Source organism: Saprolegnia diclina (assembly GCF_000281045.1).
Source record: "Saprolegnia diclina VS20 unplaced genomic scaffold supercont1.10, whole genome shotgun sequence".
Classification (NCBI taxonomy): domain Eukaryota; phylum Oomycota; class Saprolegniomycetes; order Saprolegniales; family Saprolegniaceae; genus Saprolegnia; species Saprolegnia diclina.
The window spans coordinates 533,563-553,904 of record NW_008246077.1 but is presented as its reverse complement, the minus strand read 5'-3'; the positions used below and the strand labels follow the sequence as shown (position 1 = coordinate 553,904).

The window sequence follows — 20,342 nt, the reverse complement described above, 5'->3', positions numbered from 1 at the left end:
ACGTAGTACGGACCGTAAAAGCACGGCAAGAGCAAGATGATGAGGCGCGTGAACGACCGCGTCGCTTGCGGCGTCCGGTACAGCTTGATGTTGCAGAGCCGCTCGAAGCGCGCTTGCAGAAACCAGTGGTACTGGTTCAGTCGCGACGCTTCGTTGGGCGGAAGGCCGAGGCTCTTCATGGTCTCGACCTGGAAATGCAGCTGCCGGAACGCCACCATCATGCGCTGGTAGAGCGTGTCGACCTGCGCGTTGTAGTGGAGAGCCTCGGCCGCGCCGCTCTGCGTAAAGCGGTGCCGGCCGCGCGTGAACGTGGGCATGACGAGAAACGTGTAGAGGTCCGTGAGGAGACCGCGGAGGAGCAGCTTGGCGCGCGCGTTGTGCTCGGTCGGCAGCGCGTCCCGGCCGTTGTTGCCCCAGTTCCAGACGGTGTTGGCGAGGAGGATGTTGGACGCGATCGCTTTCACTACCATAGACAGCCATTCATCATGAGCCACCTATATCGATACACACAAAGGCGCGTACTCTCGGCGATCGCGTCCAGGGCGTTCTCTCTGCGCGTAAACGCCTGGCGGATCTGCATGATCATGGGCGAGACGACGGCAAAGGTCACGAGGATCCACGAGAGGTTGGCGCTAAAGTGCTGCGGCACGCCGCTGCTGTCGATCGGCATGTAGTAGTAGTATGCAATGGGCGCGGCAAGCGAGACGAGGAAGACGAGGAGCGTGTCAAAGTTGACGAGATGCGACCAAAAGATGACGGCGGCCGCGTACCAGTCGAGGAGCGCGTCGTGGCAGTGGCCACGTAAGGACGCCTTGGAGTTGATGGCCACCTTGCACGAGGAGCTGTTGGTCGACGGCTCATGGATCTCGATATAGTGCTCGGGCGCCGAGGCGAAGGCGTCGCGGAGGAGCGGGTCGTCGGTCCAGTCCCGGCTCGTCGTCGTGCTGCCGTGGAACTGCATCAAGCTCAAATGTCGTATTTCCACGTATTTCAAGCGTTTGTCACAAAACACACATTCTTCACTGGGCATCCGCTGAGGTTTGCCCCAAAAACAACGTTTCCCACCAAGTCAAGTCGCTCCAGCGACACCGTGCGTGTTGCTGCATCGTTGCGAGAGACACTGCAAGGACGCTGCCACAGGGCTAAGTAAGTAGTCACGCAACGAGTCTCGATGGTCGCCTTTGTCAATTTTATATTGCTACGTTTTGGCTCTGTGCTACCTCCAGGTTCATGCCTTGATGGTGCTGGCGACACCATCTCCTTCGTCTGAAGATGCTGGCTTGCGTGCACTTGTCGCGAGAGCAAGCTAGGCGACCGATGGAGCTCATGCGACGGGGACAAGAGACGCTTCGTCTTTGGTTCACTCGTGGTGTCACAACTGCACCATCTTTGTGGTGTAAGCTTATACGATCTTCAAAGGATGTCCTCGCTAATGTCGACCTACCGGTACTGTATGACTGACGAGCGACAAAGAACTTTCGGTGGCACTTGTTCGCTACGTCGTTGCGGTGTCAGTCCGCCACGATCTATCCGACGGCTATCGGTGCGACTCGAATAACAAGCAGTGCAAGATCAATGCTCATGGCCCTAGGCTACGATGCAATGGCATGGCGGTCCAAGCTGGGACGATCTCTCGGACGACCCTCAAAACCACCTCGAAATTGTTGTTGAAGTTGCTCCTCCTCCATCCGGATAATCCGAGAAACATCTGGTCTACGTTTGGATCGGATGGTTGCTGGTGCTCCGGCGTTCGAGCGTACAGCACCACCCACCGCTATCTCTAGCTGTATAGAGAAAGATTCGAGCCACCTCGCAAACCCATCTACCTCCTAATGTGTTGTGCTTGACTACAGAGGACGCCAGTACTCTATGTGCCAAACGGCAGTATCGATCCTTCGTCGGCCTTCACACTTGTTCCTTTTATCAGCAATCATCTGGTCGCTGACTTTCTTGGTCAAATGGCCGAGGCAGCGTTGCGGTGCCTGGAACTACTACAGCTCGTCTTCGCCTACCAAGATGGCTTGAGCTATGACGTGCTCCCTCTCGTGCGTCTGCTCTACGCCATCCTCCCCGACCAGGCCCGCGATCGCATGGCGTTTGCTGCATTTGACGCGCGCTTTCGCACCTGGTTCGACTCGGCCGGGCATGACGGCTTGCCTCGTCTGTGCCAGTGTCGAGTACCTGGGCGCCTCTTCCAGTATGCGCTCGTATACGGCCACCTGCCACTGATTGCATATCTCCATACATCGCGCCGCGTTCAAGTCAACCGGACGCACTGGAGCCTTGCCGCCAAGTACGAGCAGCTCCCCGTGCTCGCCTACTTCTTTGCGAAGCACTGCGACGGGTTCCACCCTGATATGATGGCGCGCGCCGCGTACCGTGGTCATTACTCGGTCGTGCGCTTCCTGCACGAGGCTGGTGTCCGCGGCAACAGTGCCGGCGCGCTCATCTGGGCCTGCGAGCAAGGGCACTTGGCCATCGCCGAGTACTTGCACATGCACGGCCTTGGTGTCTGGGACCCTGGCGCGGTCGCTCGCATCACGCGCAGCGGTCATCTGCACATCCTCTCGTTCCTTCGGACGCACGACTACGCCGGGTTTTCGCCCATCGTGTTTGATATTGCAGCGAGCCAAGGCAGCTTGGACCTTCTGGGATTCTTTATCGAAACAAACGTACCGGGCCTCGGGCCGCGGACGCTCGAGACCGCAGCGCGCTTCGGCCACGCTAAAGCCGTAAGCTTCCTATTGGCGCATGTACCAACAACGAGCGTCGACACCGCCTGCTTGCTCGCTGCACAACACGGGCACGAAGACGTCGTGCGTCTTCTAGGCGACCGCCTGACCGACGACTGCGTCCAGCGAGCAGTGGCCTTGGCCATGGAGCATGGACACGTGCGTGTGCTTACGTACCTCTGGACCCTTCGACCGCACGTCGCCGACACCTCTGCCGCTATGGTCGCAGGCACCAAGCGCCAGCACCCCGCGATCGTCGAGTACCTTCAGCAGCGCAAGCGTTGGCGTCGACCGTGACAGCATCATCACCACTAACCACTAATAGAGAACGATTCTATTATGTGTGCACCACGACAGTCGATGCACTTTGAAATGGGAGCGAAGGCAGCTTCGTTTTGGATGGTGCCCCAACAAACTTGCATCTGTACGATTGCTTGCGACGCAAAACAGCAAGGTCCACGGCTTTCACTGCTGCTGAGAACACACCTGAACACGGATGTTGTGAACGCAATTCCGCCGGACGGAGCAGCAACCTTCGATGAACCGGCATGATCGCACTGGAAAGCGATGGGATATGGTGAGGCGACTTGCGAGAGTCTTGGACGCGTGCAACGTCGCAAACTTATCTTTTGACAAAAGCCAGGAGTCGCCAAGCTCGATTGCTAAACTAATATGACGCAACTCGCCTTATTCGAGGTCTTTGCGGTGGTGAGGCTACTGGACAAGCTCTCGATTGCGAAACCATCGGTCGCGTCCAGAGCAACACAACCGAAAACTCTTGCGGTTCGACGCCAGGATACTGCTGTGTTTCATGCGCCGCCGATAGATGTGGCCGCGGTGACGCCACGAACCCTTTGACCCGCAACGCCATCGTGCCAACAAAGGCGTCAGATCCCACCATCGTCTCCGATTGGAGCGACACGCCACTTTGCACTTCAACTCCAAAAAGCATATCCGGATGCGAAGTACCAAGGATGCCGCATCGCGAGCGCAGTTGCGACACGCGCGCGTACCGAGTCGGTTTGCAGAGTTCAAATCGCACCGCCGTGACAACGTGGTTGGTGGCGCGTCAAATGCAGAACGTCATGAGCCGCGACGCCAGCACCAACGACTGGGCGACTGACCCGCTCGTCCACGACGCCTTTACCAGCATGTCGCCGGACTTCTACGTGACGATCGTCGACCCAGGCGCCGACAAGCCACCAACGGGCCCGCTCAAGGCCACGGCCGTCACGATCCATCGCGACACGAGCTTTCGCACCCACTGCCGCGACTCGCTCCTCGACTGGTACGCGGCCGCCGTCATCTTTTGGTCGCATCTCGTCAACTTTGACACGCTCCTCGTCTTCCTCGTCTCGCTTGCCGCGCCCATTGCGTACTACTACTACATGCCGATCGACAGCAGCGGCGTGCCGCAGCACTTTAGCGCCAACCTCTCGTGGATCCTCGTGACCTTTGCCGTCGTCTCGCCCATGATCATGCAGATCCGCCAGGCGTTTACGCGCAGAGAGAACGCCCTGGACGCGATCGCCGAGAGTACGCGCCTTTGTGTGTATCGATATAGGTGGCTCATGATGAATGGCTGTCTATGGTAGTGAAAGCGATCGCGTCCAACATCCTCCTCGCCAACACCGTCTGGAACTGGGGCAACAACGGCCGGGACGCGCTGCCGACCGAGCACAACGCGCGCGCCAAGCTGCTCCTCCGCGGTCTCCTCACGGACCTCTACACGTTTCTCGTCATGCCCACGTTCACGCGCGGCCGGCACCGCTTTACGCAGAGCGGCGCGGCCGAGGCTCTCCACTACAACGCGCAGGTCGACACGCTCTACCAGCGCATGATGGTGGCGTTCCGGCAGCTGCATTTCCAGGTCGAGACCATGAAGAGCCTCGGCCTTCCGCCCAACGAAGCGTCGCGACTGAACCAGTACCACTGGTTTCTGCAAGCGCGCTTCGAGCGGCTCTGCAACATCAAGCTGTACCGGACGCCGCAAGCGACGCGGTCGTTCACGCGCCTCATCATCTTGCTCTTGCCGTGCTTTTACGGTCCGTACTACGTTTATATTATCGCGTCGGGCGACGGCCACACGAGCTTTGCGTTTGCGCTACTGCTGAGTGCGATGACGAGCGTGACCATGATTGGCATCTTCAACGTGGAGAAAGCGCTGGAAGACCCGTTTACAGAGGAAGGGCTCGATGGCGTCCAGGTCGACGTGGCCTTTCGTCGACTCTTTCTCGCTCTCGACACCGTCTACCCGTGACACCAGCACGTGTTAACACCAATTTACAATAGAAAATTATGCAACTGTCCTAAAATACAAGTTGTACAACTACTCTGAGTACCTTCTTTCCGACATGATGCTAGCATGGGCACTGTCTATGGTCAGAGGTCATCAAAAGTAGCAACGACAGCATCGCGAAATGGGTCCGCGTCCATTGATAAATTGATACATTGATACAATGCTGGTCGATTGGAGGTGTTTAGTCGAAGGTTTCCATGAGCTCTTGTAGTTGAAAATGCTTGACAAACTCGGCCGCCGCGGCCTTGTCCTACAGAAGACAGAGCGAAGTGGATGAGATATTCTTGTCGACGGGATCGCTTGTGGCAGTGTACTTTGCACTTGAACGTCGACTGGAAGAATTGGCGCGAGTAGACAAACACAAACTCCGCGACGAACGGCGTCTCAGCGCCATTTGCGTGTGCGTACAAGTAGACTTCGAGTACGTCTTTGGATTCATTTTGGGACGCGACGTGGAAGCCGTGCTTGGTCAAATGCGCCTTGATCTCGGCCATCGTGGGGGCGTGCGCATTTTTAAAGTTGCACGAAAACGACCCGCTACATATTTCCTGAGCACTGGTATCTGATACGCGGTCGATAGTAGTGCGTACGCCACGTCCGTCGCCTTCCAGAGGTCCCAAAACGCTGCCTTCTTCATGGTCCGCTTCATGTCCAGTGTAAACTCGGCCAACGGCGCATCGACATGGGCGTCTTCACTCGGCGCGTGCTCCTACACGTCGCTCCTTGAACAAAAATGACACAAATTAGGCATCGTACCGAAGAACGTTTGTCGGGTTTCTCCTCAGTACTATGGTGGTCGTCGTCGTCAGCCTCGCTGTCGTTGTCGTGGGCGCCGCGGGGGGGCACGGACGCAATATCGTCGAGTCGGTCGACCATCGGGGCCACATCGACGTGCTTGATTCGGGTTTTTCCCAGAAATTCCGACCTACAATGACATTTGGTGGTTTGTGGGGTGTGAAGTATCTGCTACGAACGCAAAGAGGTCGTCGATCTGCGTCGTCTTCGAGTGGATCGTGCGGAGGAGCCACGGGCAGACGAGCAAATGCACCTACTGACAAGTGGTCCAACTCCATCACAGAATTGGCGCGTACCGAGACGGTGCCCGTCGCGACTGCATACTCGATGTTTTGGGCGTTGGCGCCAAGCACGCTGAGGTCGAGGAAGCCAAAGACATAAAACTTGCTCACGAGAAGCCAAAACGCTACGTCGTCGTCCAATTAGACAATGCGATTGCGATAGTGTAACATATATACCGATGGCTGTCCACGCAGCGCTCAGTATTTCAAAGACGCGGCAGTGCATGACGGCGTTGGTGCCGCACTCGAGCTGCTTGCGCCACCCGTTGTAGAGGTGCAAGCCGTGTGCACTCACAACCTAGGACATAGCCGCATATGATTGATACTTGCTTGATACAAAATCGACGTACGGCGCAAGCGGCCCAGTACACCATGTAGATCGAGTAGAGAGGCACACCGAGGCACGGCTTTCGGTACAGAACGTTGCTCTCGAGCAGTTTGTACTTGATGATCTAATAGCTTCGGTGAGACGCGAAGCATGATCCCGCAAGTTGCACGATGTAGAGCACAAGCTCGATCGAGCCAAAGAGGATCGCTGCCGACGACAGCCAGAGCAATCTAGACACGTCGGTTATCACATCTGGACTCCAAAGCGAGACTACCGGTTGTGAATTTTCGTCAGAATTTCGTTCTTGCGCATGTGGTACTCGTTGAACGACACCTCAACGACGCGCCGCGACTGCCCGTGCTTGAAGCTCTACGTAGAGTATTGTCGCCAGGTTGACAGACAACTTGTTGGCCAAGCGTACGCGGCGCGGCGCGGAATCAGGCATCGTGATGCGGCTAAAGTCGCTCATCGGCGCTCGGCTCGTCCGCAACTTTGCAGCGGACTAAAGATAGTAGCAACAATACGGTTGCGACTGTCGTAGTTCACGAATGTAGGAGCCGCAAGATACAAATTTCTCCTTTTCTTGGTCCAGGTGATAATAATTTGCAAGGGCACAAAGTATTATCGTCCACGTCATCTCGATCCGCCCATGCGACCCAGGCAGTTGGGCTGATGCCGAGCTGGGTTAACGACCAGATCGTACTTCAGGACAGTGGTTGATGCATGCTGTCGGTGATCGCGCTCTCTCGTCTTTGCAAGAGAGTACGAGTCGGTCTTTGGCTCACGATGCCACTCACGCGAATGTTGACTCGGCTGAAATTTGTGCAAATACATAGTCTTCTTCTAACGCGCTTAGATTTCGTCGTCGTTGCGGTACTTGTGCTTGGGGACAAACTTGGTCGCTTTCTGGGACTTCTTCTTGGGCTTGCCAATCTCGATCATATTCCGCTTCAGCATCGAGTCGAAGCGGTCCTGGAGCACCGAGCCCTTGGGCTTGAGCGTGCGCAGGTTGCCGCTGAGGTCTTCGGTCAGCGTCACGAGCGTGTCACGGTTGAGCTTCCTACACACAGAGCCATCAATATCGTCGTCCTCATTCCATCACGAGATTCCTACTGCTTCTTGCCGCCCATGAGGATCTCGGGCTCTTCCTCGAGCTTCTTCTCGAGCAAAAATTTCTTGATTTCCTTTTGCTTGCGCGCGAGCTTGTCCTTCTTGTTGAGCTCGCCCGTGATCGAGTTGACGCTACGTTGGTGTACTGGGTCAGCGATCCATCAGAGAGCAGCAAGAGGCGTACGTATTGATCTGCTTGAGCAGCTTCTTCTCCGACTTGCGCGTTTCAATCTCCTTGGTGAGCTTCTTGTGACGGGCTTGTCGGTTGCGTTCGCTGCGCGTAAACTTCTCGTGGACCTTGAGCTTGCGGCCGCCCTCGGCCGTCTCGTCGTCCGAGTTGTTGTCGTCGTCGTTCTCGGACGCGTCTTCGTCGTCCTATGTGCGTTGCTATGAGCAAAGGACGTGCTAGGTTGTGTGTCGTACCGAGTCCTTGTCGTTGATGAACGCCATGGTTTCCTCCGAGAGACCCTTCTTGATCCGCGCGCGGTCGGCTTCGCGCTGCGCCTGCTTCTCGAGCTTCTTGGCAACGGCCTCGGCGAGCACGTCCTGATGGCTCTCGAACTCGGGGTGGTACGACTGACCAGCGGCCGCGACCTCAACGGGCTTGATCTTGTACTTGGTCGACGCCTTGCGCACAAGGGCCTAAGTTGCGTCGATCAGCATCTCGCTCGGCATGGCTTTTCAATGATCGTACCGCCTTCTTCTTGATGAGGGCCGGTGCAACGTACGGGTCGAGCGCGCGCTCGGCGGCGGTCGTCGTGATGGCAGCACCATCGTTGCCCCACAAGTTTTCCATCGTCGACGCCTTTGCCTGCTTCTATTTGGATCGCATGAGAGACCATTGTCGTGCTGACAATAGCGCGTACCTTGGGCTGCGGCTTGGCGGCGATCTTCTTGATCTTCTCTTCGATGACCTTGGCCTTGGCCGGCACGACCTTGCTCGACCAGACGCCCGGCTCCTTCTCCTTCTTAGCCTTCTTGGCCTTGGAGCCAGCCGTATCGACGGCGAAGAGGTGCTCATCGTCGTACGTCTGCAGCTTGGTGGCCTCGCCCTTCTCGAGGATCGCGGCCTCGACTTCGGCGCCGACCTCCTGGATACGTTGCAGCTTGCGCTTCCGGGCCATCGTTGTCACTTGGCTTTGGTTGGTGAAATGACCAGCAGGACCAAACCAACCAATCCCAAAATACAAATTTAATCCTCTTTACAAGAACATATCGTTCTTGTATCGAGAGCAAAAGATGGAAATACTGTGACCCGACACCGCCTTGATCTTTCTCTAAATAGTGTACAATGAGAATGCGTGTACCCCGCACACTATTCAGCGTCCGATCTCGCGTGTCGAGTGAAATGACGTCGAGTGAATAAGCATGGAACTACTGACAGGGCGCCGCTCAAGTATTGCCTACCTATCGTGATTGTTGTATGAGGGAGCTTGCTTCCCATCGGCGACTCCATGCTGGTACCAATAAAATAAAGGGTGGACACTGCTACACTATATACTAACCACACTATTTTGAAAATCCCACATCGGGTGAGAAATACAAAAAGCCACGTTTTTTGTGTGAGGGCCGAAGCGACGATGGCCGGCAATGGACGCTCGAACGCCGACGTGGCCGCGATGCTTCGCGGACCGAGGCGCAAGCGAGCGCCGGGCGACGACGATGGAACGCAAAAGCCGTCGCGCGGAGGCCTTGGCTTCGTAGCAGCGGCCGACGCGACCGAGCCAGCGCCCGGGTACTCCACAACAAGCTTTGCAGCGATGTTCACTCCCGCTTCAGTACAGGACTCGTCCGACAACACGACTGACGCTCCCGATGAAGAAAACGAAGTGCCGCGGGGGCTGGGCTTTACCCGAGCGACGGACGAGCCCGCAGCAGCGCCGCGCAGTGGTCTCTCGAACGCAGCGTTCGCGGCCCTGTTCACATCAGCGTCGCGGCCCGACGAGACCGATGCCACCGAGAGTCGCCACACAAACGTGCAAAGCAACGCTACACCATTGGACGACGAAGAGCCCAAGGACGCGCCGACCGAGCGATCGGGCTTTTCCAACACGGACTTTGCGGCCATGTTCCGTACCGCCTCCGTCGAGACTGTGGAAGCCACTGCGGCCTCTCCCGTTCATGCCACTATCGAGCCATCTGCCCCAGCGCCGTTGTCGGTCCCAGAGCATGTCCCAGAGCCCAAGCTGCCGCCACCCAACATGGCGAGCATGGGCAAGTGGGAGAAACACACCAAGGGGTTTGGTATGAAGATGCTGGCCAAGATGGGGTTCAAAGGGCGTCTGGGTAAGGACGAGCAAGGTATTGCGGTGCCGATCGCCGTCAAAGCGCGCCCGAACCAGCTCGGTCTCGGCGCATCGGGCTTTAAAGAGGCGTCGTCGCTCGCGCAAAACAAGCAGGTCGAGCGCGAGCTGCACGGCAAGACGATCGAAGACGAAGAAGAGGTTGCGCGCAAGCAGCAGGTCTTTGGAACCGACGACGGCGCGTGGCGCAAGCGGCTCGGCGCACCGAAGAAGCGCAAGCGAAAATCGGCCAAGGACCTGTTCCTCGAGGACGACGAGGACAATGCGCCCGTGGCCAAGACTACGATCATCGACATGCGCGGTCCCGATGTCATGACGTACGAGAATGGGCTCTCGGAGCTGCAGAAGCAGTCGCTCTTTGCGGCCCCCGTGCTCGGCCAAGAGCTTCTCTACAACCTCCGAACGATCGTCAACGAAGCCGAAGGCGCCATTCGAGTCGGTCGGCAGCGCATGACCATCGAACGGTCGCGGCTTGCCGTACTTCAACACGCAGCGTCGGCCACGTCTGAGAAGCACGACGCCGACGCCGACGCCCAAGCCAATTTGGCAGCGATTCACCGGGCACTGCAGAATTTGCACGCGGAAATCGCCGGCGCGTCCGCTCCAAATGGCCTCGAGCGCATTACCGACACGCTTGTGGGGCTCCGGCAGCAGTACCCGGTCGAGTTTGAGTCGCAGCACATCATCGACGTCTTGCCGTCGCTCGGGCTGCCCCTTCTCAAGTCGCTCCTTCTGACGTGGGATCCGCTCGAAGACGTGGACGACGGCGCGCTTGCCTTTCAGAGTTGCTTCTCGTGGGTGCGGGACTGCTTGACGACCTGCGTGGCGACGCCGACGGCCCAAGACGCCGGGCTCTTTGCGACGAGTCTCGACACGCGCCACGACAAGCTGTACCAGCACGTGTGCGAGGTCGTCCTTGTGCCGCATGTGACGTCGGCGCTGCATCGCTGGGACGTGCGTCGCCCGTGCCTGCGGCTCTTTGCGTTTCTCGATACATTTGCGCATCCACGGAGTATCTCGCATTTGCTTGTCGCCGGTATTTTGCCCAAACTGCAGCACGCGGTGCGGTCGTGGGACCCCCAGACCGACCCGGTCCATCTCCACGAGTGGCTTCTTCCGTGGTCCACGCGCTTTCTCAAGGATGACTTTGACAAGCCGCTGTTCCCGCTCATTCGAGAGACGCTCAGCCGCGCGCTCGCGCAGTGGCACCCGCGCGACGCGTCCATCTTTACCGTGCTCTCGCCGTGGAAGGAGGTGTGGACGCCCGAAGACTTTGCGATCTTCACACACAAGACGATTGCGCGCAAGCTGCTCCGGTGCTTGAATCGAGAGCTCTCGGTCGAGCCCGGCGCGACCTACGACGTCGCGCCTTTGCAGTGGACGTTTCAATGGCACGGCCTCCTTCCGGACCGACAGCTTGTGGCTCTCCTCGAAGGCGAAGTGTTCTCCAAGTGGCTGCACGCACTCCGGCGGTGGGTCGAGAAGGCGCGGGCCGCGACAGTCGAGGACCGCAAGACCATGGTGTCGGAGATGGTCGTCTGGTTCCACGGCTGGAAAACGCTCTTTGCTCCGCTCTGGCAGCTCCACCGGATCCGCCTCCAGTTTTGCATGGGTCTCCAGCTGCTGAAATGCGTTGAGCGTGGCACGCTGCCGTCGCTGGACGTGCTCGCGACGACGTACGACAAGGCGCTCGTCCTCGGCGGCAAGCAGCAGCCAGCCGGCCAAACGCAGCACAAAGCGCCGGTCGCCCAAGACGTGCTGCACATTCGCGATGTGCTCGAGTCGGTGGCGCTGGACGCTGGCATCGACTTTGTACCACACCCGCGCAACCATCGCGTCAGTGGCAAGCCCGTCTACTGTCTCGGGTCGCTCTCGATTTACTTTGAAGCCGACGTTGTGTTTGCCGAAGAAGCTACGAAAGGGTCGTTTGCTCCCACCGACATAGACAGCCTCTTGCGTCGGGCCCGCAGTTCGTAGCCGACTTCAATAAATATATATACATATATATATTGGTACGAAACCGCACGACAGTATGTGCACGCTAGACGTGTGTTGGGTTTGGCGGCGTCGACTTGGCCGCCAGCAGCGCGTCGAGAAGGCGCGTCGCGTTCCCAAGCAGATGCTGGGCCGTCTCGATGGAAATGCCGCGGTTGTGCGCCGCGACCAGTGGTCTATAACCATGCCATCACTGCCAAATGTATCAAGATATCAAGAAAAGGCAATGTACGCATTGGATGCCGCGGCTTTGCGGCCTTCGTCGATCACGTCGGTGCAGTGCCGCATCGCGCGGCGGAGCTGGTCGATCGCGACTTGCAAGTGGCGCCGCACCTCGTCGTCGAGCTCGTCTGGGTCGCCGAGGAGGTTGCGGCGCATCCACGCGTGCTCGGCGTCGCGCGGAATCAAGCGCGTGCGCCGCACTTCGCGGAGCTCGTGGAGCATGCTCTGCATGAGCCGGCGCAGCGCGAGGAACGCCGCGGCGACTCGGATCTTCTTGGCTTTGAACGGAAAGAGGCCGTTGGCGAGCACGGCTTCGAGGTCGTCGCGCGAGAGCGAGTGCGCGTCGACGTACGTGAGCGTCCGAACAATGTAGTTGCGCACGCCGTGGCACAAGATGACGTCTTCGCCAAAGAAGCGGCCTTTCCCGAGCACCCGACCGAGGCGCGCGACGATGCCTTTGGAGACAATGTACATCTTGTCGGTCGGGTCGCCGTGGTGGATGATGTTTTCATTGGGCGGGAAGAGCTCGGCGCGCAGCTTTTGCGTAATGGCCGTGACGAACCGGACGTGTTCGTCGTACGGGCCGCCGTTGAAGAAGTGGACATTGTTGGTCCACTCGCCGTTGGTGTAGACCGAAATGAGCCCGCGGAGTCCCGGCGAGAGCGTCGCGATCACGTGGCTAAAGTACTTGTGCTGGAGCAGATCGCGGCTGTGTAAGAAGTACTCGCGGAGCTTGATCTTCATGGCTTGCGGCACCTTCTCCTTCTTCATGTAGACGTTGAGGTGGTCCATTTGCTGGTTGAACTCGGTCTCAGACTCGTCCATCGCGGCCACGAGACCGCACACGGCACCAATGACTAAAGTGGACAAATGTTGTCCATACTCGACTCGAATCGAGGACGTACTGTAGGCATACGTGCCGCCGCCCGCGAGCATGCACATGATGCACACGACGCGCTCAAAGTCCGTCTTTGGCTGCACGTCGCCGTACCCGACCGTACCGATCGTCATGACCGACCAGTAGAGCGACACAATGTACTTGGTCGACTCGTCCGCCGTCGCAATGTGGTACGCCGACTGCCAGTTCTCAGCGCCGTCCGCGACCGCCTCGAGCTGCGGCGTGAGCCCCCAAAGACACGCGAGCCAGTGCGCAAGCATGAGCACGCTGCTGAGAAACTTGGCGAGCTTGACGCTGGTGTACTTGAACCTAGTGCATCTATCAGGTGGTTTGTTGGCTTGCGAATCATGGACCCGAGAATGGCTTCCCAGCGCGAGTAGATGCGCGACGCGCGAAAGACGCGTGCGAGTTTGACGAGGCGGAAGAGCCGAATGATGCGAATGATCTTGAGCGTCTTGAAGTTGGAGGCGCTGTTGTCCGTACCAAATACCTAGCTCCAAGGCGTTATGGAGGCGCTAAAGCTTAAGAAGCGCACCGCGCCCGCAAAGTCAAACGGTAGAATCGAGATGAAATCGGCGACAAACCATCCTAGTCCGAGGACAATAGATGTACATATTGCAGACTCGGAATGATTTGATGACGCACCGCGCAGGTAGTGTGAGATGATCATTGGCGGGTCCTCGACAAGCTGGTTGGTCTCCTTATCGACGTACGGTGTCATAAAGTTGAAGATCATGTCGGTGAAGAATGAGATATCGACGATGCGGTCGAGGACGAAGAGCGTGTTGATGGCGTCCGTCGTCACAAAGGCAATTTGGTACGGCTACCGACAAAAGTGCACACAAGGGAATAAGAATAAGATTGGTTCTACCACGACAAGCGAAGTCCACATGAGGAGAAAGATCATGTAAATGTCCCAGCCAGCGCGAAAGCTCGAGTTTGGATGCAAGTGGGCCTTGCGCCGATGGAAGCGGTCGAGCTGGTTGAGCTGGTACACTTTTTTGCTCTTGAGAAACTCCTTGTTCTTGCGCATGACCATCTGCCCTTCGTCGTCGATCGAGTTGAACGAGCGGCGCACGAGCCGGTCGCGCAGTGGCACGATCTTGCCCGAGAGCCCGTGATGGCTCTTCCCATGGCTGCGCGCCGACGATTTGGCCACGGTACCGTCCTAGTATGCAAGCGATAGACTGAGCCTCGTCGCCGTCAACAGCTTGGCGCACCTGCAATGTGTCGCATTCTGGAATGGGCGCAGAGACGTCATGCGCCAGCGAGCTCTAGAGGCAGACGCGTGAGCGCAAGGAGTCGCTGGCCGCCAACCTTGCCGCTGCCCAATCGCCCGGTCTTGGACTAGTTGCATGGCATGAGCCATGACATCGAGCCGCATGACATGGACGTACCGGCAGTCGCGGCAGGTGGAAGGACCGCGCGGGCGGGCGCTCGTTCGCCAACGTCGCCGGGCTCGTGCTCATGTCGGCCATCGCGCCGACCGATGAAACGTCGTTGCTGTGGAACCGCTTCCGGATGGAAAGGCCGTGGTATCCGGCGCTCATCATTTCCAGCAAGCATGGCACCACCATCGCCAAGCCCCATCGGCGTCCTTCGAGGCCACGCCGCCGCAGTCAACAGCGTGGCCTTTCTTGAGCAGGGCGGCGCCACGTACCTCGCATCCGGCGCTGCTGACGGCAACCTCAAGCTCTGGGATCTCTCGATCCGGCGACCCGCTGCGTCCATCTCGGCGCACTCCAAGGCCGGTATCTTATGCGTGGGCATGCAGGGCGATGCCGTCCTCAGCCACGGCCGCGACGGCTTTCTCATACTCTGGGACGTTGCCAACGGCGGTGTACACGCGCGCCAGCGGCTAGCGTGCGGTTCGTATACGTTTACCAAGGCCAAGGCCCTCGGCGCGCACTCGATCCTGTCGCCGCTCGAAGACGCGCAAGCGGTACGCGTCCACAGACGGCGATGCAACGTGCTCATGATGTAATGAACGATGTTAGCTGGGCATCTTTGACTTGCGCGCCGACAATCAAGCACCCGCATTGCGCTTCAACGGCGCCGCGCTCCAGTCGGGTACGAGTCTGTGCTTGATGTCGGCGCCTATTCTACGCTGCCATGCCAGGCATGTGCATGGCACTCGATGTCCTGCCCTCCACGACAGCTACCGAAGGCGATCCCTGCGCGAGCTTTGAAGGCGGACTCGTCGCACGCTTCGATGTACGCGCGCCAGCCACGCCGATCGCCCACCACAAGGTCGCCGAGTCGCCGCGTACACGCTTTCTTTGGTTGAGTGCGGTGATAGCATGCATCGTGTCTAGTGGTGTGCATGGCCTCGACGCCGTTCGGGACGCTCCTCGGAAGTCCGTCGCATGACGTGCACCGCCTCGACTGGGCGACGACCGAGGCCAGCGTCGTGTACAAGGCCAAGTCGGAGGGCATCAACGCGCTCGCGAGCCGCCAGGATGCCCGCATCTTTGCATCCGGTGGACGCGACCACATGTATCGTCGACGCTTTGTCTGTTTAGAAATGGACAATATGTCATCGTACTAGGGTCCGCATCTTCCACAATCGGACGTGTCGGCGGCTCGCAACGCTCAAATTCCACACCGAGAGCGTCTACTGCGTCGCATTTGCAGCCGACAACAAGCTGTTGGCGTCGAGCGGCAAGGACGCGAAAATCGCGCTTTGGTCCATCTACCCGCCGCCGTGAGCTCCCGCTCACCTCTCGGACCACGTCGCACCATAGATGTAATGCCATACAGTAGTCGATTCACCAAGTACGACGGCTCATGTTGCATTTACCAGCGCCGGCGTCAAAGGCTCTGCCATGACGTATATACATTGGAGTGGAGTCTTTTCAACTTGTGTCTTGAAACGAATTCCGGTCTCGACGAAACGACTTGCATCGACTCGGCCAAATGCAGCTGTCGGGCGGCCGGCACCACGACGACGCCGTGCGCCCTGTCCACGTACACTCCGATCGCAGCGGCGGTTCTTATGTCACGTGCTCTAAACTAGCGGCACCGCATTTCGATGAAGCTGGCCGGGCTCACGTCCCAAGCCGACGTGCGGCTGACGAGCTTTGTCGCGCTCCAGGCCGAGGTTGCGAATGGTCAGCTCACCGCGCGCTCATGCTGCCGCTCAATAGATGCAAAAGCAAAACATGGAGGCGCCGCCGACACTCCACGAAATGCACAAGCGGCGCTCGACGCAGGTGTCGATGCGCGAGGTGTTTGCATCGGACGTGACGCGCCGCGCGTCGGGTGATGCGACGGCGATGCAGCTTCGGCAAAAAGGCAAGAAGCACTTGCTACCAAGCGCGTCGCACCGCAGTCGCACGCTCAAGAAGCTCCACGCGATGCCCCGCTGGTGGCACATTCACCGGTATTTGGAGTCGACGGCGCCGTTTCGGTGGCGCTGGGACATTCTAATGCTCGTTCTCCTCTTCTACACGGCGCTCCTCGTCGTACGCCAACTATATCTATTGCTCGTTCTATCAGTGAATGGTATTGTCTGTATAGCCGTACGAGATTGCATTTGTGACCGAGACGTCCGTGACTGCGCTCTCGGTGCTCAACAATATCGTCGACGTTTTCTTTTGCCTCGACATGCTCTTCAACTTTGCCACGCCGTACGTCGACAAGGAGACGAACGCAGTGATCGACGAGTACGGTCTCGTGGCCCAGCACTACTTGCGAGGTACGCGCGTCGATGGAGAGATCTGTCGATACGGAGCGGTGCGTAGGCTGGTTCCTTATCGATTTTGCGTCCATTTTCCCGTTCGAGACGCTCTCGTCGAGCGACAAGAGCAGTACTGATCCCGATGCACCGTCGACGGCCGCGCCCTCGAACCGCCTCGTTGTGCTGCGCATCCTTCGCATCCTTCGCATCATGAAGCTCATGCGCGTCTTCCGCGCCAACCGCATCGTCGCGCGCTGGCAAGCGCGCCTCGACTTTCCCATCGCACTCTCCAAGCTCATTTCGTTTACCTTTGGCATCCTCGTTCTCGCCCACTGGCTCGCGTGCGTATGGGGCACGACGCCTCAGTTTCAGCACAACCTCGACGCGTTTGGGAATCTTCAAGATTGGACCGTCGCGTACGGCATCAACGGCAGCGCCCCCCCGACGCAGTACATTGCCTCTCTCTATTGGTCCGTCATGACGATCGGGACGATCGGGTACGGTGACGTGTCGGTCGTCACCTCGGTCGAGCGCATGATTGCGATCCTCTGCATGATCATTGGCTGCGGCAGCTACTCGTTCAGTGCGTCCTCGATCGTGTGAGCGTTGACAACCTGATGTGTATATATGTCTAGTCATTGGCTCCATTTGTGGTCTGGTCTCGGGTCTGAGCGAAGCCACAACCGAGTTCAACCAGAAAATGGTCGGGTTTTTGGCGCCAAAATGCAAGGCGAACCTCTCGTGTTTAGGACCATCTCAACATGTACATGGCCAAAGAAGACTTACCGCAAGAGATGAAGATCATGTTTCGAGAATACTTCTTGCATATGCGCGACCAAATGCACCACAAGTACTTTGCGCACGCGCTCGACACGCTCTCGCCCGGCCTCCGCGGCGAGATTGAAGTGTACACGTCGGGCGAATGGATCCACCGGATCCCGTTCTTTGTCGGCGGCCCGACGTCCCAGCACATTCGGTTTGTGACTGCTATCACGCAGCGCTTGGAGCCGATGCTGTACCCGCCCAACGAGGTCATGATCCACATGGGCGACGCGACCGACGTCTTGTACATCATTTCCCGCGGGTATGTCGTTCGACGACCGTTGGTGGTATATGGGTCGACTGGTGTAGGCTCGTCGCCCGACTCGGACGGCTCTTTGGGAAAGGCCATTTTGTCGGCGAAGACTTTGTACTCAACCATGGCGTCCGGCACTACGAGGTGCGGACGTTGACGTACGTCGACACGCTCGCACTGCGCCGAGACGACTTGAATGCGGTCCTGGAGACGGGCACGTTTCCGTTCAAGAAGGCGCGGATTCGCCGGGCGTCCATTCTGCTTGCGATTGCGCGCAAGATGGAGTACCTCCTCGACGAGCTGCGCTACAAGCGCAACCGACCGACGTACAACTGGAGCGCCGCCCAAGAGTGCGAGTGGTTTCGCGCGCACCTCTTCAACGCAGACGCTGCGAGCATGGTACAACCTTTAGCCGAGTCTCACGTGTCGTCACGCGTTGCGTAGCGGACTGAGAACCGGTCGGTCGTCCACGCCATCAAGCACACGCAAGTCGCGCTGGCGGCCCTCGACCGCATCGGCCACCTCGACAGCTCCTTGCGGGACCGCGATGATTTTTATGCCATCACCATGGCCATCCAGACGAGCCTCTCGATGCTCTCGAACGCCATGCACACAAACCCAGGCGCGTCGTGACACGAATCGACAATGTACACGTGATGTGGCGTGCGTCTTGTTGCGTCCACCGACTAGAGAAACCAAAAAAACAGCGCTAGAACTACGGACTGCTGGCGCTCTGGGCTCGAGCTATTGGGATCTCGTGTCAAATGAGCAACGGCTGACCATCGCCTTGTTGTTCCGAGTTGTGTTCATCCGCCACAGTCATTGACCGTCGCAGTCATCAAGGACATGCCTGTGGCGTCGCACGAGGTGTCGGTAGCAACATCCTGGAGCTGCAACCAGCTGCAGCTGCTCTATCGGTTGTACAGGCGCCACGACCCTCGTCTCCACCGCAGCGTACCTTGGGTGCGACGTTGACACAGCCCACACCGTCGAGCGTGTCAACGTTTCATTTGGTTGATTTTACGCAAGTAGCGACGACGTTCCTTGCTAAAGGCGGGTCGACACCCTGCGGCGGGGTCGTAGCGGCTTACGTTGGCCTGTGGCCGCGCCGCGTTGAATGCAGCACGGTTGTGCTCGGAGGCTTGTGCAAACTCCTCATCTTCAGCGCTCGATCGGAGGAAGTGCAAAGCCGCGCTCGGCGTACTCGCGCGTGCACTGCGACACGAACTGTGCGACGCTTTGGCATCGCGTCGCGCTCGCCTTGGCCTCCCGCTTGAGGTGCGCCAGCCGCTATGGTAAGTACACGCTGAGCACCGACGCTGATGACAGGGCTGCGCCACCGCACCTTGGCTTCGTCGTCGCATTGCGTTTGGATCTCGCGCAAGGCGGCGTCGCGCCGCAATGCCTCGACCTCCATGCGCTGCATCGCGGCCGCGACACTCGCCGACACGGCTTCTCTTGTAGCGTGCTCGTGCTGGACCGCGTCCCGTATGGCGGCTTCCTCAGCCACAGCCGTGCGCCCGCTCTACCGACAGAACTCCGCGTTGCGATAGCCGGCAGATGTATCTCGTACGTGGAGGCGCTGCTGCACGGCCTCCAGGGCCACTTTGGCGGCAGCAACCTGCGCCCGCTGCTTGCGACTGTCGGCGGCTGTCGACGCGATCGCGTTCTCGAGCACGCGAAGCTGTGTCTCGTGCGTGGCTCTCTACTCGCAGTACTGGTGACGCAGGCGGTACGAGCTGGCGTCGTACGCGGTCGTGGCACACCGGAGCGAGTGCCTCCGCACCCGCGATCGCAGCGAGCAGCTCCTTGCGCTGTACCTGCTCCCGTGCGAGGGCTTCGTGGGCCGCCGCCACTTTGGCGTGGAGCGCTACCAGCTCACTATTGATGCGCTGGTGGTCGCTCACGCATGCGCGCACCTACATACTGAGCTCGTGCTTATGGCTCATGGAGCGGCCATGCACGCACCGCTTTGGCATCAATCACGCTCAGACTACGGTCGAGCCAATGCTTGTCCTCGTCGTCGATCCAGCTGCGGGTTTGGACGAGAGAGGGTTTGAACTGGCGGGGCGGAGGCAGGGGTGGCGGCTTGTCGTGCAGCGACACACAGGACTTGGCATTCTTATCCTCGAGGTACATGGCGAGGTAGCCATGTGGGTCTTTGACGGTGGGCAACGATACATCGTAGGCCCCGATCTTTGGTAGCGAAGCACCCTCAAGGGCCTCGTTGATCTCGTACCGCTTGCTGCGGGAGCGGTTTCCCATCGCTGGGGCTGTTTAAGTATCTGATGGATGATGCTGCGCTTGAGGTATAAATAATTCTCAGTCGTAGGGTGGTGTTGAAAAACACCAGGTTGGAGACACTAAGTCAAGGCAGCGCATTTACGAGCGCTCGCCACGGATGCGGCGGGCGAGCTGGATGTCCTTGGGCATGATCGTGACACGCTTGGCGTGGATCGCGCACAAGTTGGTGTCTTCGAAGAGGCCGACAAGGTACGCCTCAGCGGCTTCCTGGAGGGCGAGGACAGCCGAGCCCTGGAAGCGCAAGTCCGTCTTGAAGTCCTGGGCGATCTCGCGGACGAGGCGCTGGAACGGGAGCTTGCGGATGAGGAGCTCCGTCGACTT

The 20,342-nt window shown here is 58.7% G+C and overlaps 11 protein-coding genes across 11 annotated transcripts in view; 5 read left to right on the top strand and 6 right to left on the bottom strand.

Annotated features, from left to right (window-relative positions):
* SDRG_04198 (hypothetical protein) overlaps positions 1–961 on the bottom strand; it is a gene marked incomplete at both ends in the record, with an annotated part of 1,418 nt that extends 457 nt beyond the window's left edge. The window contains 2 exons of the mRNA XM_008609860.1: positions 3–463; positions 523–961. Coding sequence (XP_008608082.1) covers positions 3–463; positions 523–961 — 900 coding nt within the window. The remainder of the gene's footprint in view (positions 1–2; positions 464–522) is intronic.
* Positions 962–1,897: 936 nt separating this feature from the next.
* SDRG_04197 (hypothetical protein) lies at positions 1,898–3,092 on the top strand. Its single transcript, XM_008609859.1, has one exon. It carries the CDS (start codon positions 1,959–1,961, stop codon positions 3,027–3,029), a length of 1,071 nt encoding a protein of 356 aa, XP_008608081.1. The 5' UTR covers positions 1,898–1,958; the 3' UTR covers positions 3,030–3,092.
* Positions 3,093–3,709: 617 nt separating this feature from the next.
* Positions 3,710–5,070, top strand: SDRG_04196 (hypothetical protein). The gene is made up of 2 exons (XM_008609858.1): positions 3,710–4,268; positions 4,328–5,070. The coding sequence occupies exons 1-2, from the start codon at positions 3,806–3,808 to the stop codon at positions 4,990–4,992; spliced, it is 1,128 nt and encodes a 375-aa protein (XP_008608080.1). The 5' UTR covers positions 3,710–3,805; the 3' UTR covers positions 4,993–5,070.
* Positions 5,071–5,132: 62 nt separating this feature from the next.
* SDRG_04195 (hypothetical protein) lies at positions 5,133–6,974 on the bottom strand. Its single transcript, XM_008609857.1, has 11 exons — positions 6,857–6,974; positions 6,710–6,804; positions 6,605–6,665; positions 6,458–6,559; positions 6,285–6,405; positions 6,123–6,232; positions 6,006–6,079; positions 5,788–5,956; positions 5,622–5,740; positions 5,346–5,568; positions 5,133–5,281 (listed from the first exon to the last, which is right to left on the bottom strand). Exons 1-11 carry the CDS (start codon positions 6,902–6,904, stop codon positions 5,213–5,215), a joined length of 1,191 nt encoding a protein of 396 aa, XP_008608079.1. The 5' UTR covers positions 6,905–6,974; the 3' UTR covers positions 5,133–5,212.
* Positions 6,975–7,209: 235 nt separating this feature from the next.
* Positions 7,210–8,693, bottom strand: SDRG_04194 (hypothetical protein). The gene is made up of 6 exons (XM_008609856.1): positions 8,412–8,693; positions 8,240–8,362; positions 7,969–8,187; positions 7,730–7,920; positions 7,549–7,677; positions 7,210–7,495 (listed from the first exon to the last, which is right to left on the bottom strand). The coding sequence occupies exons 1-6, from the start codon at positions 8,667–8,669 to the stop codon at positions 7,288–7,290; spliced, it is 1,128 nt and encodes a 375-aa protein (XP_008608078.1). The 5' UTR covers positions 8,670–8,693; the 3' UTR covers positions 7,210–7,287.
* Positions 8,694–9,097: 404 nt separating this feature from the next.
* Positions 9,098–11,868, top strand: SDRG_04193 (hypothetical protein). Its single transcript, XM_008609855.1, has one exon. The coding sequence runs from the start codon at positions 9,126–9,128 to the stop codon at positions 11,823–11,825; it is 2,700 nt and encodes an 899-aa protein (XP_008608077.1). The 5' UTR covers positions 9,098–9,125; the 3' UTR covers positions 11,826–11,868.
* A 21-nt stretch (positions 11,869–11,889) lies between these two features.
* Positions 11,890–14,441, bottom strand: SDRG_04192 (hypothetical protein; the record flags this gene model as incomplete). Its single annotated transcript, XM_008609854.1, has 10 exons — positions 11,890–12,019; positions 12,076–12,922; positions 12,971–13,272; positions 13,317–13,453; positions 13,499–13,551; positions 13,609–13,786; positions 13,835–14,131; positions 14,184–14,237; positions 14,281–14,310; positions 14,361–14,441. The coding sequence occupies 10 exons, from the start codon at positions 14,439–14,441 to the stop codon at positions 11,890–11,892; spliced, it is 2,109 nt and encodes a 702-aa protein (XP_008608076.1).
* A 79-nt stretch (positions 14,442–14,520) lies between these two features.
* On the top strand, positions 14,521–15,835 carry SDRG_04191 (hypothetical protein). The gene is made up of 5 exons (XM_008609853.1): positions 14,521–14,905; positions 14,961–15,033; positions 15,083–15,229; positions 15,279–15,459; positions 15,512–15,835. Exons 1-5 carry the CDS (start codon positions 14,528–14,530, stop codon positions 15,669–15,671), a joined length of 939 nt encoding a protein of 312 aa, XP_008608075.1. The 5' UTR covers positions 14,521–14,527; the 3' UTR covers positions 15,672–15,835.
* A 44-nt stretch (positions 15,836–15,879) lies between these two features.
* SDRG_04190 (hypothetical protein) lies at positions 15,880–18,350 on the top strand (the record flags this gene model as incomplete). Its single annotated transcript, XM_008609852.1, has 9 exons — positions 15,880–15,930; positions 15,980–16,063; positions 16,110–16,427; positions 16,483–16,660; positions 16,707–17,225; positions 17,278–17,345; positions 17,392–17,726; positions 17,774–18,116; positions 18,162–18,350. 9 exons carry the CDS (start codon positions 15,880–15,882, stop codon positions 18,348–18,350), a joined length of 2,085 nt encoding a protein of 694 aa, XP_008608074.1.
* A 353-nt stretch (positions 18,351–18,703) lies between these two features.
* On the bottom strand, positions 18,704–19,982 carry SDRG_04189 (hypothetical protein; the record flags this gene model as incomplete). The annotated part of the gene is made up of 5 exons (XM_008609851.1): positions 18,704–19,007; positions 19,063–19,242; positions 19,291–19,422; positions 19,469–19,636; positions 19,686–19,982. 5 exons carry the CDS (start codon positions 19,980–19,982, stop codon positions 18,879–18,881), a joined length of 906 nt encoding a protein of 301 aa, XP_008608073.1. The 3' UTR covers positions 18,704–18,878.
* A 10-nt stretch (positions 19,983–19,992) lies between these two features.
* SDRG_04188 (histone H3) overlaps positions 19,993–20,342 on the bottom strand; it is a gene marked incomplete at its 5' end in the record, with an annotated part of 1,257 nt that continues 907 nt past the window's right edge. Inside the window, one exon of the mRNA XM_008609850.1 lies at positions 19,993–20,339. Within this exon, the coding sequence (XP_008608072.1) occupies positions 20,100–20,339 (240 nt within the window). The 3' untranslated portion in view covers positions 19,993–20,099. The remainder of the gene's footprint in view (positions 20,340–20,342) is intronic.

Coding starts and splice junctions, on each gene's coding strand:
- SDRG_04197 (XM_008609859.1), top strand. CDS start 1,959: ATGGCCGAGGCAGCGTTGCGGTGCCTGGAACTACTACAGCTCGTCTTC.
- SDRG_04196 (XM_008609858.1), top strand. CDS start 3,806: ATGCAGAACGTCATGAGCCGCGACGCCAGCACCAACGACTGGGCGACT. Junction 4,269..4,327: donor CCTGGACGCGATCGCCGAGA/GTACGCGCCTTT, acceptor TGTCTATGGTAG/TGAAAGCGATCGCGTCCAAC.
- SDRG_04195 (XM_008609857.1), bottom strand. CDS start 6,904: ATGAGCGACTTTAGCCGCATCACGATGCCTGATTCCGCGCCGCGCCGC. Junction 6,080..6,122: donor TCGCGACGGGCACCGTCTCG/GTACGCGCCAAT, acceptor ACTTGTCAGTAG/GTGCATTTGCTCGTCTGCCC. Junction 5,282..5,345: donor AGTCGACGTTCAAGTGCAAA/GTACACTGCCAC, acceptor TGTCTTCTGTAG/GACAAGGCCGCGGCGGCCGA.
- SDRG_04194 (XM_008609856.1), bottom strand. CDS start 8,669: ATGGCCCGGAAGCGCAAGCTGCAACGTATCCAGGAGGTCGGCGCCGAA. Junction 8,363..8,411: donor CCGCCAAGCCGCAGCCCAAG/GTACGCGCTATT, acceptor CGATCCAAATAG/AAGCAGGCAAAGGCGTCGAC. Junction 8,188..8,239: donor CCCTCATCAAGAAGAAGGCG/GTACGATCATTG, acceptor GACGCAACTTAG/GCCCTTGTGCGCAAGGCGTC.
- SDRG_04193 (XM_008609855.1), top strand. CDS start 9,126: ATGGCCGGCAATGGACGCTCGAACGCCGACGTGGCCGCGATGCTTCGC.
- SDRG_04191 (XM_008609853.1), top strand. CDS start 14,528: ATGGCACCACCATCGCCAAGCCCCATCGGCGTCCTTCGAGGCCACGCC. Junction 15,230..15,278: donor CAAGGTCGCCGAGTCGCCGC/GTACACGCTTTC, acceptor CATCGTGTCTAG/TGGTGTGCATGGCCTCGACG. Junction 15,460..15,511: donor TCCGGTGGACGCGACCACAT/GTATCGTCGACG, acceptor TCATCGTACTAG/GGTCCGCATCTTCCACAATC.